This window comes from Hippoglossus stenolepis, chromosome 10 (assembly GCF_022539355.2).
Source record: "Hippoglossus stenolepis isolate QCI-W04-F060 chromosome 10, HSTE1.2, whole genome shotgun sequence".
NCBI classification, from domain to species: domain Eukaryota; kingdom Metazoa; phylum Chordata; class Actinopteri; order Pleuronectiformes; family Pleuronectidae; genus Hippoglossus; species Hippoglossus stenolepis.
Window position 1 is genome coordinate 18,973,152 of NC_061492.1, and position 19,066 is coordinate 18,992,217.

General features: G+C 40.9%; 2 protein-coding genes across 2 annotated transcripts; both read right to left on the bottom strand.

The window, feature by feature from the left end:
* Positions 1 to 5,935: 5,935 nt before the first annotated feature.
* On the bottom strand, positions 5,936 to 8,328 carry kcnf1b (potassium voltage-gated channel, subfamily F, member 1b). The gene has a single exon (XM_035168374.2). The coding sequence runs from the start codon at positions 8,205 to 8,207 to the stop codon at positions 6,888 to 6,890; it is 1,320 nt and encodes a 439-aa protein (XP_035024265.1). The 5' UTR covers positions 8,208 to 8,328; the 3' UTR covers positions 5,936 to 6,887.
* Positions 8,329 to 9,495: 1,167 nt separating this feature from the next.
* On the bottom strand, positions 9,496 to 17,674 carry atp6v1c2 (ATPase H+ transporting V1 subunit C2). Its single transcript, XM_047341716.1, has 12 exons — positions 17,546 to 17,674; positions 16,212 to 16,279; positions 15,510 to 15,595; positions 14,914 to 15,008; positions 14,474 to 14,565; positions 14,299 to 14,394; positions 14,150 to 14,218; positions 12,116 to 12,208; positions 11,935 to 12,022; positions 11,750 to 11,847; positions 11,529 to 11,658; positions 9,496 to 9,585 (listed from the first exon to the last, which is right to left on the bottom strand). The coding sequence occupies exons 1-12, from the start codon at positions 17,672 to 17,674 to the stop codon at positions 9,496 to 9,498; spliced, it is 1,134 nt and encodes a 377-aa protein (XP_047197672.1).
* Between the last annotated feature and the right edge of the window lie 1,392 nt (positions 17,675 to 19,066).

Here is a 19,066-nt window from a genome sequence, read left to right on the forward strand (position 1 = left end):
TGAAATTCTACATGGAAATCACAAAAACAACACACTCAGACTGTGTGTTTGTCAGACAGAAGCTGCCAGAAATACATCAACAGCCTGAGTCACTGCTCATATCATCCGTGCCTTGAAGCACATATCACATGAAAACACCAGATACATAACTTCATTTCCCTTTGACAAACACAACTACACAACACAGGACTGACTTTTACAATTTTATTTTCTCAAAAATGTCTTATAGGTGCTGCGGATCAGCAGCTCAACGTGTATGCACTTAAGCCTTTGGCTATCAGGTCACCCCACAGGATCCTCTTTGTTTGGTCCACATGCACAAGCTCGTTTTTTGACACTATATTATTAATATTAATTAATGTTAGTTCACTGATCAACAAGTTGTGTTAATGTGCCCAGATCGTATCACTGCTCCAGAATATGCAGGGAAAAAGACTCCAGATGAGCAAACATGAGCATAAACTATATGTATTACAAAAAAGTCTTTGTGAATGTTTTTTTATAAAGAAATTGCAATCCAGTTTAAATGTAACAACCATTTCAGTACAATTCTTTCAACTCAAGAAATTGTCACTTTTTCTTTAAAATAGAAGGCGTTCAGGTTTGAAAAAAATGCATGAGGGTGTGTTGGTGGGTGGGAGTGTGTCCAAGGGGAGGAAGACTGATCACTGGACTGTGATTTATCGTTTACTCTTTATGACTCTAGAAGGTTGGTATGGAAATAATTTCATCTTTCAAAGCAACAATAAAGAAATGAGACAGCTTGTTTTTTCAAGGAGGGCTAAAGCAGGTTCCGCACACATCCTCATACACCTCTTTATGCAAATGTAATATAATGTCCAGCTGACATTGGGAAAGAGGTGTGGCACACCCTGGACAGGTCTCCATCACAGGACTGACATACAGAGACAAAAAAACAATAACACACACACAACAAACCAGACCCCGGAGGACCCAAACACAATGGGCACGGGGAGAACTCGACACACCTTGTCGGCTGGCAGGTTTAAACCCAGAACCCCTCACACTACTACTTACTGAGAAAGTAATGAGATTACTGTAATGCTTTAATAAGTAATGAGTTAATGACAAAAACTGGTCTCTAAAAATTATTTGACCTTCACAAAGCAAAAGAGTAAAAAAACACAGTAGTGTAACACTAACAGATCCGCTGTCTCCTTACTTTAAACTTTCATCCATATCATCTGCATTGACTATTTCCAATGAATTATTTCCATACAGCATGTGCCTGAATGAAGCTGAGAGAAACGTCACTTTAACAGACTGATAAAACCTGTAAATGTATGTAAGTGCTAAAGAGGTTAATAAAATATAAAATATTCACCTTTACATGTAAATCAGGGGAGAAATCACTCACCCCCGCCCACAGACTCTGGTACTGTGTAAGCATTGCACTGAATCAGAAAGGAAAATTACACATGGCAATTTGAATGAGAGTGTGAATAGGTGTTGCTCTTCAGTCAGTAATCTATCCCAGGTGCACTGCTGATATATGTGGATAGAGCATTATTATATATCAGATAATTGAACTCCTTTCCTGTCAAACTCAGCAACACCCTAAAATAACAGTCATGATTTAGACATATGACGTGCTCTGGGTTACAAGAAAATACTGTGTTGCACTATTAAATCTATTAGAGTGAGCTGCAGCGTGCATTCAATGTGGGAGTCTGGACAAAAAGCAAAAAGGCTGCGTTGAGGCAGAATAATGAGAGAGACTGTTATTTAAAGACTGGAGCCATGACAACAGAGGACCACTGCTGGTGAGGGACATTAGCTGTATTCATTTGACACAGAATTAAAACCTGAAAGGGATATGTTGCTATAATGACACCTAATTCATGACTTCAGATAAAGGAGACATGGTCTGGCGCCATGTTGAGGGCATTGACTTTGACTTACAGATGTTTTACTCTGAGGAATTTGCTGCCTGCACTGCGAATTGCTGCGAACACCAGACTGTCACCATTGTCTATCACCAGACAGTTTTTTGTCTGGAGGGGGGCCTTAAAGAGACAGGAGCAAGAAACAAGTGTTTCTGACAGAGGCTGACAAGAGGAGCTGCAGCATTGGACAGTTTGAGGAAAGTGATTTTCTGAACATTAGTGCATGTAAACATTTTCAAGTGATAACACAAATTAAAATTATGAACCTAAATATAAGCACAATATGTCTCCTTCAATGTTTTCATTCTCACCAACATTGGTTGTGATGGTTTCTCCGGCCAATTGAAAATGTGTGATAATGATATCCGAATGCGATCCGAATGCGGTCCGAAGCAATTCAACGAAAACAAAGAAGAGCCTGCACAAGTGGAGTGGCATTAGTGTGCAGGCTCTTCTTTGATAATGATACAGGACCATCAATGTTTGGTGGCTACAAGCTAAATAAGTACTCTGTCCAGTTAACAGGCTAACGTTCCAAATTCAAATGAGTCATGGCTGATATAAATGTCTATGGGGCCTATAGAAGTGGCTCTGGGACCAGGTTGTAAGCAGCTTCTTGAGGGCAACACCACAAAACTGTCTCATTATCACATTGTATTGCTGTTATGGATTTTTTTTACTGTTCGTCAATATTGTTTGGCCATACTGATTATTGTCCTTTTTGTTTTCTGTGCTGCTCACTCATAACATAGGTGAAAGAATTTAATTCCATGTGAGTGACTGATCTTTGTTCACATGAACAATGTGATATGCAATTTGTCCTTCCAGATATAATTATCATTCAGTCTTTTTTCATATGTACAGTATTTGTCTTTTTTATCATTGTTGTTGTTTTAGGTTCATCACTTGCCCTCTTTGAATGTATTTGTTTCTGTGCTTCTTTGTGACATTTCTCTGTCTATTTTTTTGTAATAAAATCAGGTTATGTTTGATCTCAGCAAAGTTTTCTTTCTTTTCTTTATATAATTTATCAGTCTTTTTTTCATAATTTGTTCTGTGGTGCGTTTGCTACAATAATTACTATTATAATCCAGCTAAAATAAGCCATTACACAAATGAATACCTCATCAACCAAGAGTACAGAGATCAGTCACTTAACAATTAGTCACTTAGCAACCACGCTGATTATCCATTACAGCGTTTATGTGATGTTTTAAACAAATACACCACATATTAGATGGTTTCAGCTTCTCAGGTGTGAAAATGTAATGCGTTAAATTGTCTTAACACAACAGTAAATTTAATACCTTTTGGTTTGGGGCGGTTCAATAGATTTTTAGGTTTATGAAAAAATGTATTGACTTGCGGTCCATAATCTGGTGTCTTCAGATTTCTACAAACCCAACTGTCAGACTTAGATTCAAAAACACCACTCCTCAAAAACAAAAAAAGTGGTGGTTATGAACAGCATTTTCCATTTTAGAAATGTCACTGTGTGTTTGCTGCAGAGCGGCTGCATCAGTACTAACTATACCTCTAAAAAGACCTGAAATAACTAAAGAAAAACAGGCTGTGTGTGTGTGTGTGTCTGTGTGTGAAACGTTTCGTACCTAAACCCAAACCAACCTATTCACACACCTACACTACAATATGACTATTACCTGTGGGAACTAATTAAAAATGACTAATCATTAGTTTTAAATCTTCCTTCAAACAAAAGCTATTTACTGTCAAATCCTCTTCCGGATGCTGATGTGCACTCTGGGACTAAAAGGATTGTGGGAGACGTCTCGTGTGAAGCATCAAAGCACACGTGTGGAAGCCAGGTATTGACAAAGAGCCTCTTAACGTCTTTGATGCATCGGTTTACAGGTTGTCATTGATCAAACATTAGCAGGAGAGCCACAGAGAGAAGTGAATTGTACTTTAGAGCGTTGACCTGTTCATACAGTAGCCGCCCATTCTGAGCCGAGGTCAGTGGGTCTGTTTGGCTTTTGAAGGTCAGTACAGTCTGTGGTCAGACACATGTTATTTCAACCTGTGTGTTTGCCACAGGAGTGAGATTGAGTCATCTGTAACATATGATGTGCTATATTTGGTTGAAGTCAATGTCAGATAATGTCTCTCAATCCCCTCCTCATCCTCACACAGATCCCCCTCTCTTTCATTTTTCTTAACATTCAGGGTGCAAACACAGTTTTCACATTTGAATATTTATATGTGAAGTGTTGCATCACGACCCACCCTTGAAATAAACATGACAGTGCCAGTGCTTTACATGTCGTTGCATTTGATTGCTTCTCTCTCAGACGGTGAAGCTGGCAGATCATCATCCGAGTCTGGGGGGGCCGAGGAGGGGGAGAGACGAGGGAGTGAGAATTGAGACGGGGAGAAACAGCGGGTGGGGTGGTGGTGGTGGGAGAGAGATGGAGGTGAGGGAGCCAGTGTTCTCTGAGTGTTCAGCGTGTGTGGGTGTGTACATAGCCTCACTTTGAAGTGTTTTCCCGAAGGGGGACAGCTCCACTTCTCACAGACCACCAACTCGGATCATGTCACACACATGATTCACAGGCTGGAGAAAACAGAAACTCATACGGCAACATGCAGATAAAGGTATATACACAAATATGGTGGACAAACACACACACACTCAGTTGTGTCTGCATCACAGATTGTTTTACATTGATTTCCTAGAAACTTACACTAACCTTGACCATAGATACTACTTGCCTTACCTTAACCTTAATCTAAAGGTTAACCGTAACCTAACCTAACATCACCTTAAAACACATCTTCACCTTAAAATGTCATGATTTAATTATTTACATTATGTGGACTTTTTGTCCCCATAAGGAAGACAAGTCCCCATAATGTGACTGTGTAAACAGTGTAAGATCCCTACAACATTATACCTGGACCACACACACACACATACACACCTAACCCTTACCTGAACCTAAAGCTAAACCTAACCTTGTGTTAGTTCTATAAAATGGCTGAAAAACCAAAACATGAAATACTGAATAACTTTTTTTCAAATACAGTTGTGGTACACAAATCAATACTGCGTCAACAAAAGGCACACAGCCTCTTGAGTCTCAAGGTTTAACTCACCCCAGACCTTTAAGTGGTCAAATGTTAATAGAAAAAGTCAGAACCTTATTGAATCCTTGAATTTTGTTGAAATTTGCATTACATCCAATTATTTGGTTGAGTACCAAAGATGGTGCATGTATAGAGATGATAAATGCAAAACCATTTTAAAAATCTTTGAATATGAATTTTCCTTTTCTTAACCATTGAACTGTGCAGTGTCATGGACATTTGATCGAGGTGACAAGATATGGAAATGAGAATAGCTATTAAACAAATAATAGTTTTTCACGGACATGCACAGACAAGGACATGTCCTAGAACAAAGGACAAGATGTAAAACATACAAGGGGAATTCTCTATCTTGTCCTATGTCAGTCTATAATCAAGTTCGAAGGTAATTCTCAAAGTAATTATAAGGAAAAGCACACAAAGTGTCTATTTAATTCACCAATATCTAGTACATTTTAACTGTTGAAAAGGATCCAACACTCACTATTACACACACATACACAGCAACTGTTGCTCCTGTCTTTTGGAGGACACATATTGACATAATGCAGTCTCTAGCCCTATAACCCTCACCCTAACCTTCACAAATAAATCCCTCAACTCAACCTCAGCTCTAACTCATACGTAAACCTAATTTATCCTGAAGTTTCAAACCAAGTTTTAATGAACGAAAAGCCAGTTGAAGCTGTTTCACAAAAAGTGAGGTCTCCACAAGGTCTGTAAGTCAAGCTGGTCCTCACAAAGGTAGAAGTACAACATACACACACACACACACACACACACACACACACACACACACACACACACACACACACACACACACACACACACACACACACGGTTCTGAGCCAAACACAACTTGCACAGATGCCTCAAAGAAATAATTTTGACATCCTAGTCACATCACTAGGAGTGGAGGAGTGGATGGAAGTCTTCAGCCACCTGTGGTTATGGTCTGGCTGGGTTAGATGTCTCCAGGGCCAATATAAATTAGAATAGCTTCCCCTTTTAAATCAAGTTGAGAAAGTATAATGAAAGCACATGTGTTGTCATGGTCTTGGTTTATTTAGCTTGATTTTTGTTGTTGTGGCACACACTATTTTTCACTGTCTGCTCCACACGACTCATCATTCGGATAAGTGTAACTTTCCCCTACAATCAATTCTGGAGTAATCTGATTAAAGAAATGAATCACTTTTATTTACATAGCTTTTTCTGGGGGCTGCATTGTAAGGCTGTTTTCAGAATTTTTTTTTTCCCAATTTGTGGCATGTGGCCATATAAACAGTGAAATAGATTTTGTTTGCTGAAATCCCCCGAGTCAGAAATTCTGTTTCTCTTTACTCCTATCCCTCTATTTTAAGTTCAACAAGAAAACATGTCTGTGAACACAGAGAGAACATTTTACTCAACATACTGTAGCTTTGGAAAAGCTCTAAAAGTTTATGAATCCATCCTTTACCTGTAAATACTGTAAATCAATTTCAGTTCGTATTTTTACCTTTTCCCTCATATGTAACGACTCTATATGCACATTTCTTTTTTCATGCACAAGTTTTACTCCCATAATAACAACAGTCTTCACAATGACAAGAGTTAGAGGTAACTGGAACAGAGGCAGAAGCAGAACATCACATATTTCCAAATGAAAGCAACAGCAGAGTAAATACAACATTTTTATCATGGCTCTATGTACAGACGTCAATGTGCTCGCAGGTCCCAAAGTCTTCTCTTCAATTTTTACGTGTAAACGTTATCTTTACAAGTTTCAAATTTGGTGGATTTGATGATTGACAGTGATTTTCAGCGTTTACCATGGATTTTAACTTGCTCTTACAATAAAAAGTTACAGAAAGTCTCAGCTTGTTCAAACTGTTAATCCCTACTCTCCCTGCGCGCCTCCCTGCCAGACTTCAGCTCCATCAACTCCACCTCGTGTTTTGCTGCGGTCTCCAGCACTTTCTGCTTATTATAGAAAACCACAAAGTTATTAATGATGGGGTGGATGGGCAGAGCGATGGCTATCACCCCGCACAGAAAGCTCACGGCCGCGTTGCACTTGCCGAGCGTGGTCTTGGGGTAGATGTCTCCATAGCCCACGGTGGTCATGGTGATGATGGCCCACCAGAAGGACTGAGGGATGCTCTTGAAAAGAGTCTCCGGGTGGCTTTGCTCCATGGTGTAGGCCAGCGCAGAGAACACGAAGATCCCCACGCTCATGTACATGAGGAGCAGCCCCAGCTCTTTGAGGCTCCGCTTCAGCGCGTAGGTCAGAGTCTGCAGTCCGGAGGAGTGGCGCGCCAGCTTGAAAATACGCGCGATACGCATGATGCGGAGCGCCTGCACAGCCTGCTGCACGTTCCCAAGCTCCATCATGGATGAGGTGCCGAGGTAGGTGAGGGACAGGACCACGTAGAAGGGTATAATGGCCATGAAGTCGATGACGTTCATGAAGGAGAATGCGAAGTGCAGCTTGTTCGGAGAGGAGGCGAGACGCAGGAGGTACTCCGCCGTGAACCACAGCATGCACACGGTCTCGATCCCCTCCAATATCGGGTGCTCCACGAGTTTCCCCTCGGAGTCCGTCACCTGCAGCTCCGGGATGGTTCCCACGCACATCACCACCGCCGACACCAGGATGGAGAGGAAGGATGCGATGGCGATGACGCGCGCCGCCAGGGAGGAACCCGGCTTCTCCATCAGCCGCCACAGGAACCTCTGGCACCGCTGGGCGCGCGTAAAGCACTGGTCCACCTCCATATCCTCCAATATTACCTTCACCTTGTTTGAAATCTCCGTCAGCTCATCCTCCTTCTCACTCAGGTAACTTTTACAACACTCATCTAAAACGCTTTTGTCTATCTTCCAGAACTCCATCTCCTTGATGAAGCAGATGGGGCAGATGCCGTTTTTGATGTGGATTTCATCGAAGTAGTAAACGTCGATGATGCACTTGAAGGCATCGGGGTCTCGGTCAAAGTAGAACTCCTTTCTACTCGGATCGAAGTCATCACACAGCGAGGAGATAACTTCGTGATTTTGAGTTGGACAGTTCACTAACTCCGCCAGTCTGCTCTCCGGGTAGCGGTTCAAAACATCCCCGAAAAGCACCACCCGGACTCCGCCGATGTTAACAGCAATCTCCCCCTCTGCGCAGAAACCCCTCCTGTAGTTGGGCTTCGGGATTGTCCACATTGTATTTAATGTTTCCCTGTGTCAATATCAGTCATTTAATTAAAAAAAAATTAAAAAGCGTTAGTTTTTAACCAGAATGAATGTCCATTATTTCCGTGCGTAAAATGTTTCCTCCTCAGATTGTGCCATGCGCTGAATGCCACAGTTTGAGTGGCCAGCTTTTCTTAACACTTCCCACCTCTCTCTCTCTCTCTCTCTCTCTCTCTCTCTCTCTCTCTCTCTGAGCTGCTAATATCTAAAGGAAACCTTCCAAAATAAAAACAGCAGTGACACATGTTATGATGCTGGTTGTTCCACAGAACAGAGACAGTGCACTCTTTGGTGATCATGTAATGTGGCATCACATGAAGATCAAGGGCTTTACCCAAGTGCAATTTACTTGGGCTATTTACTTATACTCCACTACATTTTAGAGGAAAGCATGGTACTTTTTACGTTGTGTTCTTGGGGCCCTTGTCATGTTTCAAATGTCAAAGAGTCCTTAAAAAGAAAAATACCAAGGTAAGAACCCACTGGACTAAGCAAAACTTAAGTTTAAAGTGTGCTCCACTGGTTTTATCATTGTTGTACTGACAATAAACAGATTTAATAAAGGAACAACGTCCATGCGGCAAAACCAGAAATATAGGCTTCTTCCTGAACCTGGCTGGAGCATATTTCCCACAGTGCAACTCCACTGCCCACACTTCAGTTTGACTGCTCTCTACTCTTATTTGAGTTATTTAAGTAAAAGTTCCTCTTTCCCCATTGATACCATCCCATCTTTTTTAATGATGTACAACAGTGCATGCAGAAATCCACTTTATTACTGTGATGGTTCAAAAAGTTCTTGTGCGCTTACAGTACATGTTTGTCAAAGGAAAACACTGACTGACATTTTTTAATTGTTCTATAATTCCATGAGCAGCACATCACACAGTTTTCTCTGTGTGTAGACGACACTGTAGTGAAGAGAGGCCAAATCCATCCACGGTTAACCTGACTGGATTATTTACATCTCTGTCTGAAGCAGCCACTTCCTTCTGCCTCAGAAGAAGTATTGAAAAGACATTCTTGGATACACTCTTTACCAGATTAGGTTTCTTTTAGTGTTGAGGGCTTTCACACTCCTGGCTCTGAGTGTGAGTGACTGGTCTGGAACAAGTGCAGGAGCCACAGGGTCTCTCATTTCTCATCATGGGTCCTCTCTTTTCTGTCCGTGTTGATGTCGCGCTCGGGGCCCCTCCCTCCACGAGCGACGGGGCCCCTCACTGCTTGGTCACTGTGTGGGTCCCCTCTTTGCCAACTGCTAGCTGATCTCCAGCATGCAGGTGTTGATGTCAAAGCAGATGTACGAGAAGTACTCCTGCTGACAGAGTCCTGGGATGTCACAGTTCACCTGTTTGGCAGAGATAGACATAGAAAACACACAAAAGAAAACCCTGCAGCGTTACACTTATCTAGTACCAATTAAACCCCATTATTGTCCTGTACTGGAGCGTCTGTGCACCATGCAAATGATGTTCATTTCACAGGCTGTTCTGTCTTGTATGTTGTGCACCATAGTTCCACTGTCCTTATTTGCCTGCAGTGAATGTGTGTGTAGTGCAGCAGCCCACACTAATTCACTTTCCTCCCTGCAGTCTGGCAAGACCATGGATACATTTGCATGAGACAGATGTCATTTCATGTAGGCCGGACAGCAGATGGCTGACAGTGCTCCTCTCTAACTAGAAATACAGCACTGCAGTTGTATTCCTTCACCAACCACTGCAGTCTCAGTCTACATACATATTTTTTCCAGACTCATATGAGGTCACCATGACCTTTGACCACTGAAATCTTATCAGTTAATCTTTGAATCAATGTGACAACTGGTCAAAATCTTAAAATATTTCCTAAAGGCAGATTTGAGATATCATGTATATGAGGCCAAATAGTTTGGAGGCCACTGTGATCTTGACCTTTGACTGTTGACCATCGAAATCTAATCAGTTCTTTTTTGAGTCCAAGTGAACATTTGTACCAAATATGAAGAAATTCCCTCTAAGTGTTCTTGAGATATTATGTTCACAAGAACGGGACAGACGGATAACCTGAAAACACAATGCCTTGGGCTGGTTGTCAGCAGCGCATAGGTATTTAAATGCTCCATTGGATGTTAAATTTAAATAGTTAAAAAATTACTTAATCTAAATGACTAGATTTTCTCTCACGTTTTGGAGGAAACAAACAATTGTCAACTGACACAAACTGAAAAATGTGGTCATCTTGATCAGAGGAGCTGACAGAAGAAAACCATGCACTCCAGAGTGCATGTGACCTGAGTTGGGGTGACAGGGTCACTTTTCACTATCACAGTGACAGACAGCACTGGACTGGCCCAGAGACAAGTCTCTGACTGTCAATAAGTGGCTCAGCCAAAGCCCCAGAGTTTGAGAGGATCTGCCAGGAAGACTGAGATAAACTGCCTGAATCCACCTGAACAAAGTGATAAAGACTCAGAGCTGTAGCTGCTGACAAAGCCCAAAAAGTACTGAATTAAGGGTCTAAACACTTTTAGAGATTTTAGTTAGTCAGGGAATAAGAGTTTCTGGATTTGAACTGGGTAAACTTCGTGGTTGGTTCACATCTACTCCATCTTTTTGTTCTTTCTGGCCAGGCCTCCTCACTCCCATAGTTTAATTAAATGGATTCACAGGGATATGGCATTGTGAATCTCCGTTGGCAGAGCAGTCCAGAGGATGGGGGCCGCCACGCTGAAAGCTCTGTACCCAAAAGTCACCAATCAGGTGTTGATGGTGAGTAGTCGAAGGATCGCAGATTCCTGGAAGGGGTGTAGGGTCGAAGTAGGTCTGATAGGTACTGCATGCTGTACACTGTAAACTGTTTTTATTTTGTCTTCTATTCCTTTCTGCCTTTTATTTATTATTTTATGTATTTTGTTCTTCGGCACGATTCCTTTTTTTTCCTTCACCAAAAATACATAAATATTGTAAGACTGCTTTATGTATAATTCATATTATGCAAGTAAATGTAAAATGTTGTGAACTCTGCCACTCCTACAATAAAAATTGCATGCACATGTCTGAAAGGATCAAATTATGTAGTAGTGCTGACACTTTATATCCAAAGGGTCAAAGGTCAACTTCACAGTGACGTCATGATGTTCTGCAAAAACAGTTTACTGGCTGTTATCTAACACTATGTAGCAGCAGAAGGGGAGGTTGCGACCGTGTTTCATGCAGCTTGACTCGATGTGGCTTTGGATGAAATATGAATGTAACAGTGGTGTAGTTACAAGCAGCATTAGAATAAGTGAAGGTTAATGGGACCTCTTACGTCTGTCTTGCTGGAAGTGGCGGTGGGATCCAGGTGCATGAAGAGTGAGGCGAGTTCTCCTCTGAGTTTCTTCGAGCACTTGCTGTCGGTCAGCAGCAGAAGAGCCTGATAGTTTACAGGTAGTCCATACCTGGGAGTGGGATATCATCATGAGTCTACTCGCACATGCTCCACATGTCAATGGTTTACTAAAGTTGAGAGTACATGATATCAGCACTGACCTGAGGACTGATTCCACAAACACCCTCAAGGCTTTCAAGTGGATCCAGGCTGTAAACACCTCACTGAAATTAACCTTCAGCCAGCGCACAAAGATTCCCTGTGGAGGAGCAGAGCACAAATATCTACACAACACACACACACCAGAATTCAACTCTACAGAGAGAATACGTGATGTTGGACTCACGCATTGTTCCTTCTTGTGAACGCTCAGCTGCTTCCTCTCCTGCTGCTTCTCCTCCTCCTGATCAAAGCGGTACTCACGCACAGTGAACCTGTGGATCAGAGGCTACGCTGTGGTAACTGACACAGACAACACGTCTTTGACCTGATGACGGATTGTTTTTCTGGAAATCCCTCCTGCTTACTTGCTCTCCTGGGCTCTGGCTTTAAATTCACTCACGGCCCTTTTGAAAAGTGTGACTGAGAAAACTCCCCCCTCTCCGTCCTCATGCAGCTTCCTGATGGTCACACAAAACCATGACCATGAGAAATAGAATGAACAAAGCCGGGTGATACTGATGCACTGTAATAACTATACTTATATCAAGCATTGTGAAGCTTATATTGTTTTATTTTCTGTATAATAAGGGGAATAACCATCATTTTTGTATTAGTGATGCATGTTTTTGGCTATATACCAGCTAACTGACATTTACTGTTGTTTCCCTCTGGATGAATTGGAATAATGTTGGTGATCTGTTGATTTGGAAATCCTTCCTCTACCCCTCCAAGTTTGTTGATGTAAAAACATCCTTGAGGACAACAGGTTGTTTGAGAGGTTGAGGATGAATCACATTTTCTACTGTATTGCCCTTATTAAGAAGAGTTAAGAATAATCTATATTAAATCAAAATCCTGAAATGTTCTGGTGTGCAGATGATGACAGGTGCTGCAACTTTACTTTCTTCCTTTCCTTTGTTCTACTTTTTATTTTTCTAAACAGTGGAACGTCTTGTTAGCTTGTTTTAGGTTGGGCTCATAAAGTGCATGACACAATAATAAAAAATCAATTTGTACGATACTGAAAAATGAACGACCTTTTTATTTCTTTATGATTAAAAAATCTTAAATGGATAATTATTTCACTTTTTGTCTGAAAGGTGAATGGATTGTTTTTCATGGTGAAATTAGTTTTTCATGCCCAGTAAACTCAGTGAGGAGAGGTTTCTTGGTTTTCCAAGTTGGTTCAGCAGAGGGCAGCAGAGACCTACCAACATTAAATCCATAACAGTGTTTCTTTAGTTTTCATGAGTTTGTGTGATGCATCTTTTTTTTTCTTTTAGCGAGATGGAGACAGACTGAAAAACAATCAACTGTCATCACAACTTGTGTCGGGCTTCACCATCACTGACAGGCTGAAAGGAATAATGATGACTTCTCACGTTACAGTTTCCTGTGGACTAGACTGCCCTCTGCTGGGCAACCCTGACAAGCAATACATTTATTTTCTTGTATTTCACAAACCATTCATTCATCAATCAGCTGTAGTGTTTATCCTTTGAGGGTTGTAGGGAGGCTGAAGTCAATCCCAGCTGATATTGGCAGAGAGGTGGGTGCACCATGGAAGAGGGCTGCATACATATATACAATATAAAAAAGTAAGTAATTTAATATTGTATTTATTTGTTTGTTGTAGTGATGGGAACCACTCTGCAGTAATACTCTAACATGTTATTGCCTGGTTTCCTATTGCCTTGGCAGAAACCAGCCGTGACGTCATTCATTGGTTTGTGAGCTGCTGCTTTGAAGCCTCAGGTTTGGCATTTCGGTCAGAGCTCAAGGGAACTGCGCGCCCACCTACACCTGCACCCATTGGACAGTATCATCTGTCAATCACATAGTATCCATGCCCCAATGCAAATCATCATCTTGTTTGTTCTACTCTAAATGGGATAAAAATTTACAAAATGGACCTAATGCTGTATTGAAGAAGACATGAACCATGATGTTATAACTCAAGTGGTCATTCGATACAATATGGGTTTGAGGCACTTCCGAGTCTACGTCCATTTTAATGAACAATTTAGGCTCTGTTGGTTCAGTTGTTTCTAATGTGCATCTTTACCACTAGATGTCATTAAATCCTACACTCTGAACCTTTAAAGGCCCTTGTTTGTCCTCTCGTCAGGGGGAGATGAGCGATGATGGTGGCATTGCATGATTTTGGTCATTTACTAACAAGTGTTTTTTATGGAGGGCATTTTCACACTTTGCATTAGGAAAAGCCCCTGGTTTAAGTAACAAGACTCGGCACGCAGAACTCTCCCTTTCTGCAGGTAATAGAACACCAGTGGTTACTGAGCCTGACCCTGTGGATGTTGAGCTCAGCCAGTGCACCTGCGCCTCGATCAAGTGGAGTGGTTTTCTCTCAAGGTCAACGGTGTATACAGACGACTCACCTGCTCGACCGGGGAACCACAAACTGTGACAAAGACTCATAGGTCCTCTCCCACTGCAGGAAGCTCCCTCTGGGACCAAAACACATTCAAACACATCAGGAATATCACAATATACATTTACACACGAACACTCCTGTTATAGCACTGACCTGGGCACCACTACCAGTAGAGTGGTGAGGTACTCTGAGACCACCAGGTCTTCTCTCCTCACAATGTCATTCAGACTGCGAGTTTGCAAATTCCCCCTGGAAAGACAGCAACTTTAACATTTAGATTATAAACATCATTATGTGTGTTACTTCATCTTGAATGGATGTTACTCACTCGAGTTTGTGCTCAAGGCTCTGCAAGCTTGTTTTCACACTGTTGTACGTCGCAGCTCGACATTTCAATTCCGTCTCCACCTGAGAAACTTCCTGGCACACATGCAGATATAAGGTGAGGAAGTTGTGAGCCAAAGTGAACGGTTCTATCACTGGAGCTTAGCCCACTTTTGAGTGGTCCAAACTAATTTGAAGACTATAAATAAATTCCACAAGAAACGTAACTGTTTCACCAAGTAATTTGCTCCCTGACTGAAACTAAAGACAATGTGATTTCTATTTCATTGACTTTCAATGTTTCTTTTGGGTCTTGTAACTTTGTGAAAGTGCAGTTATTCATTGCTGGAGATCTCCTGCTGCTGGTTCTGACTGTAATAAATATATTACAGTCAGATTTAATAATATAACACTTATTAAATCCTCATTTTCATCAGTCTGTACCTTGTTGATGATATCTGCCAGGCTGGAGAGAGGCAGAGCTGTGGGATACTTGGCTTTGTCCCACTGAAACTTTGTCACATAGCTCATCAGGTCCACTGAGAAACATACACACACACAGTCATAAGTCGTGACCTGACCAAACATTTGCACAGTTGTAAAAAAAAATCACACCACCACACAGGGAAATTTGTCATTCAGGAAAAAAAGGGGCAAAAGCGCTTTAAAAACACACACTTTGCACAAGAAGGCTCACACATCATTGCACTGCAGCTCAAAGAGCAGATAAAATACCCCTCAGAGACTTGAGGTAAGCTTTCAGGGGCGACAGGACGGCTCTCTGAGGCACGCTGTGGTCTGAGGGAGGAACGTGACCAGAGACAGCGGTTAGCCTGGTTTATGTTTTCCTGCTGCTTCTGTGAGTTTGCATATGGAGCATGATTTAAGCAGCTCTTAGTTTCATTTGCAATATACATGCAACCTGTGGTTACTATGCACTTACTTGATGAGTTTGTAAACAATGTAATCAACACCCTCAGTGTTTGTTTGTGTGTGTGTGTGTGTGAGAGAGAGAGAGAGAGAGAGAGAGAGAGACTCACCTCCATTGGCTAAGGCGTTTTCCAGCACTTTGTCAGTAGAATGCTCCATAACCTCCCTCATACACTGACATGTTTTTTTGATCACACTGAGCAGACAAAGGGAAGAATATACAATATATCATATATCATATGATATTATAAAATATACAATTTTAACAAGAATGGCACTCAGGACCAATAGTCTCCTTGAATTCAGTCAAGCTGCACCAAATTTCACACACTCACAGATATCTGTGAATCCAAAGAAGCATTAATTATTTCCTCTCGAAATGTCGGAAAATCACCCTATCTGGCAATGTTAGCAGGCTAACATACCTTTTGAAATAAAAAAGTGGACAACTGAGGACAGAGACAGAAAACAATGAGTCAAACTTATTTCAAGGTATTTCCAGTAAACTAATAAATAAATCTATGTGGTTTGATCTCGTAAGGCCACATTTTGATGTCGTAAATAGGCCTCCCCACTTACACTGCGTCCGCTCAGCAACAATGAATTTAAAATCAGGAGGGAAAACTAACCGTCAGCTGCCCCTGACCATCAATTAATCATGGCGCAGACCGCACGCAAGCTTAGAGTTACTGGTCTTGATTAAGGACAAAGCTGCACATTAAGCTGCAAACGTGCAATGACCACTGGGGAACAACAGGACACATGCATGGGAAACATGTAGAGTTTGGTTCATGCTTTAACAGGTTTTTCACCTCTCAGTCAGTGTGTCCAGTTTGGAAAGATCATCTGACATAGTGAGCAGACTGTCCAGTATTCCCACCTGCGGCCACAGCATAGACAGCACAGTTAGTGGTGGTAGTGTTACACGGGCTGACGCATCATCCATCTGACATCATCCAGAGCTCAAATCACTAAACACAAGCGATCAGTGTGTACGATTTAGGTGAAAGGGATCTATTGGCAGAATATTCAATAATCCTAGTGATGTGTGTGTTTCATCTAAATTGTAAGAATAGTTTTTTTCTTTATCCTAGAATGGGGCCATTATATGAAGCCCTTTATATTCCCTAGAGAGGCCGCCATGTTTTTTACAGTCGTCCAAACTGGACGAACTTAACAGCTTTTGAGTTTTTATGACAACTGAAGGCTGCCACAGGTTCTCTTTCATGTTTGGAGGGGGAGGGTGAGGTGAGGGGTATTCAGCTGCAACATGCAACTTCACTGCTAGATGTCACTAAATTCTACACACTGAACCTTTAACAAGTGATATTAAAAATGAAAGGCTAGGAAACATTTAAAAAACAATTTGAAGATCACACAGGAATAGAGAACAGAAATACAAAATGTTACAGATTAGAACAGAGTAAAACTAAATAAATTAAAACATTATAAAATGATTAAAATAGTTGCTAAGATAAACACACCTATAAAAATGTGTCTTTAAGAGAGAATTAAAAGAGGATAAAGAGTTTGCCACACAGATCTCCTCAGGGAGATTGTTTGAAAGAGTGGGAGCCCTGACAGAAAAGACCCTGTCACCTCTGGTCCTCAGCTGGAACTGTGGAATGGCGAACAAGGCCTTCACTGAGGACCTCAGGTTGTGACCAGACACATATGGTGTCAAAAGATCTGAAATGTAATCAGGTCCATGTCCAGAATGGGCCCTAGAAGTCAGCAATAAAATCTCAAAATCCAAATTTTACTTGAAGCCAATAAAAATAAGCTAAAATCAGAGTAATATGTTCTTTTAGAAGATTATAAGGGTTTTGTATTTTTGAACTGGTTTGAACTGCAGTTCAAACGTGACCCCTGTCAGCTGAGGTGAACAGTGATCTCGCTAAGTTAAATAGGTCAGATGGAATTTTTGCCTCAAACTGTAGAGAGCAACCTGAGCCTTCATCCCATCACCTGAGAAGGACACCAAACACCATCATCCTCCTCAGCAGAGCACTACTGTACTGGAATAAACACAGAACTAATACACACTTGCAATTATTCTTCTCTTTAGTTCCAACAACTTTCATGTCTGTTTATTTGTTCTGTATAATGTATCTGACTCCGTCAGGCAGATGACAAACCGCCTCACCTTGAGATCTGGGATGGAGAACTTGCAGCAGGAGGCCCGGCTGGTTTTGGCAATGGTGCGCTTGAGTTGCTCTACGCTGTTTAAACTGGTCTTGTCCAGTGGGACAGAAATCAACCACAAGTCTGTCATGACTCCCCCGGTGTTTCACATAGAGACCCTCAGTCAAAATCCTCCCCACGTGAACAGGATTTGGCAACAAACAGTCTGTGACCCAGAAAAAACAAACACAGAATAACATTAAAATCATACAGTGTCTCATGCTAAGATTACATGCAACGATTTTACACCTCTTTATAGATGTAAAATTTCATATTTGATCACTTTTTCCACTAGATTATTGAATTATTGAATGTCCTGTTATCGTATTAACATTTCTCTTTGGTTATGGCAACATACAGTTAAACAAAAGTTTTAAAATGGAAGATGAATAAGGTATTAAAGCTTCTTACCGTTAGGTCATCCTCATGACTGTCCTGTGTTAGTCCCTCTGTGAGAATGCGAGCAGCAGCTCCACCAGAGACTGACTGACTGACAGACACTGTCATCAGAGGATGACACCAAGCTGGTACATCACTCCAAGTCATTTGAACAGGTACAGGTGTTATAGTCAAGTTATCAACACTAATTTCACTAATGCTATAATTTCAATTGTACTTTTGAACACATGTGCATAAAAGTAAGGTGATCATCAATTTAAATAACGTTCATACTGCCACACTTTGGAGAGTCAAGAAACAACACGAGAGCATGATGTCAACTCCTTTTGGGTTGTTTCTATGCATTTATTTGTGTTTATATTTTGTAGTTTTTATAGAGGTGTGGTCTTGATGAATGTATTATTACCATTCTCAGTGATTTGACCCATGAGATTAAAGTGGTGTTTTGTAAAACTCAAACAGCAACAGAAATAGCTTTAGCTAGTTATAAATTAATTATTAATTTCTTAATGACTAATTTCTTATAATTTTCCAAAAAGCATAAGAGCTTCATTTCAAAAATATTTACTGAGACAAAAACTTCAAGAGAACTCCTCGGACAAAGATTTAACTTTAATAATAACAATAATACGTTTTTTTAAATAGGTTTTTTATCTGATGAAGAAATCGACACTACGGTTCTCATGTATTAAATCGGGCCTTACAGCAACACACATTGGTGTGATATGTACGATTGGGTGGAACCTAAACTCCAATAAAGTCAAATTTAGAATCACGATGGAGGATCAACATTATGATTTGCTGTTAAACACTTTAAACACACAGATTTTAATCCATTTGTATAACTGTATAAAAAAACACAGACTCTATTTACAGTCTTGATGAGAGAGTTTGCACTGTACAACAAATCCTTGATGTATATGAAGAAGAAAAAGGCCAAAATAACCTTTGAATTACAACAAGCCCCTTAACTATGACAATGTTATCTTATTTAATTTATCTTCGTGTGTGTATTTAAGTTATATTGTTGTGTTCTCTGTTCTATTTCGAGCTTATGACACTATTGAACTTCCATATTGTATTG

Bases quoted from the DNA above. Each gene is read 5' to 3' on its own strand.
- kcnf1b (XM_035168374.2), bottom strand. From the start codon at position 8,207: ATGTGGACAATCCCGAAGCCCAACTACAGGAGGGGTTTCTGCGCAGAG.
- atp6v1c2 (XM_047341716.1), bottom strand. From the start codon at position 17,674: ATGACAGACTTGTGGTTGATTTCTGTCCCACTGGACAAGACCAGTTTA. The intron at 14,219-14,298 runs GTCAGTGCTATA...TTTTGGTCCCAG, and splicing joins CTACTGGTAGTGGTGCCCAG to AGGGAGCTTCCTGCAGTGGG. The intron at 11,659-11,749 runs GTCAGTGCTGAT...TCCCACTCCCAG, and splicing joins TTTGTGGAATCAGTCCTCAG to GTATGGACTACCTGTAAACT.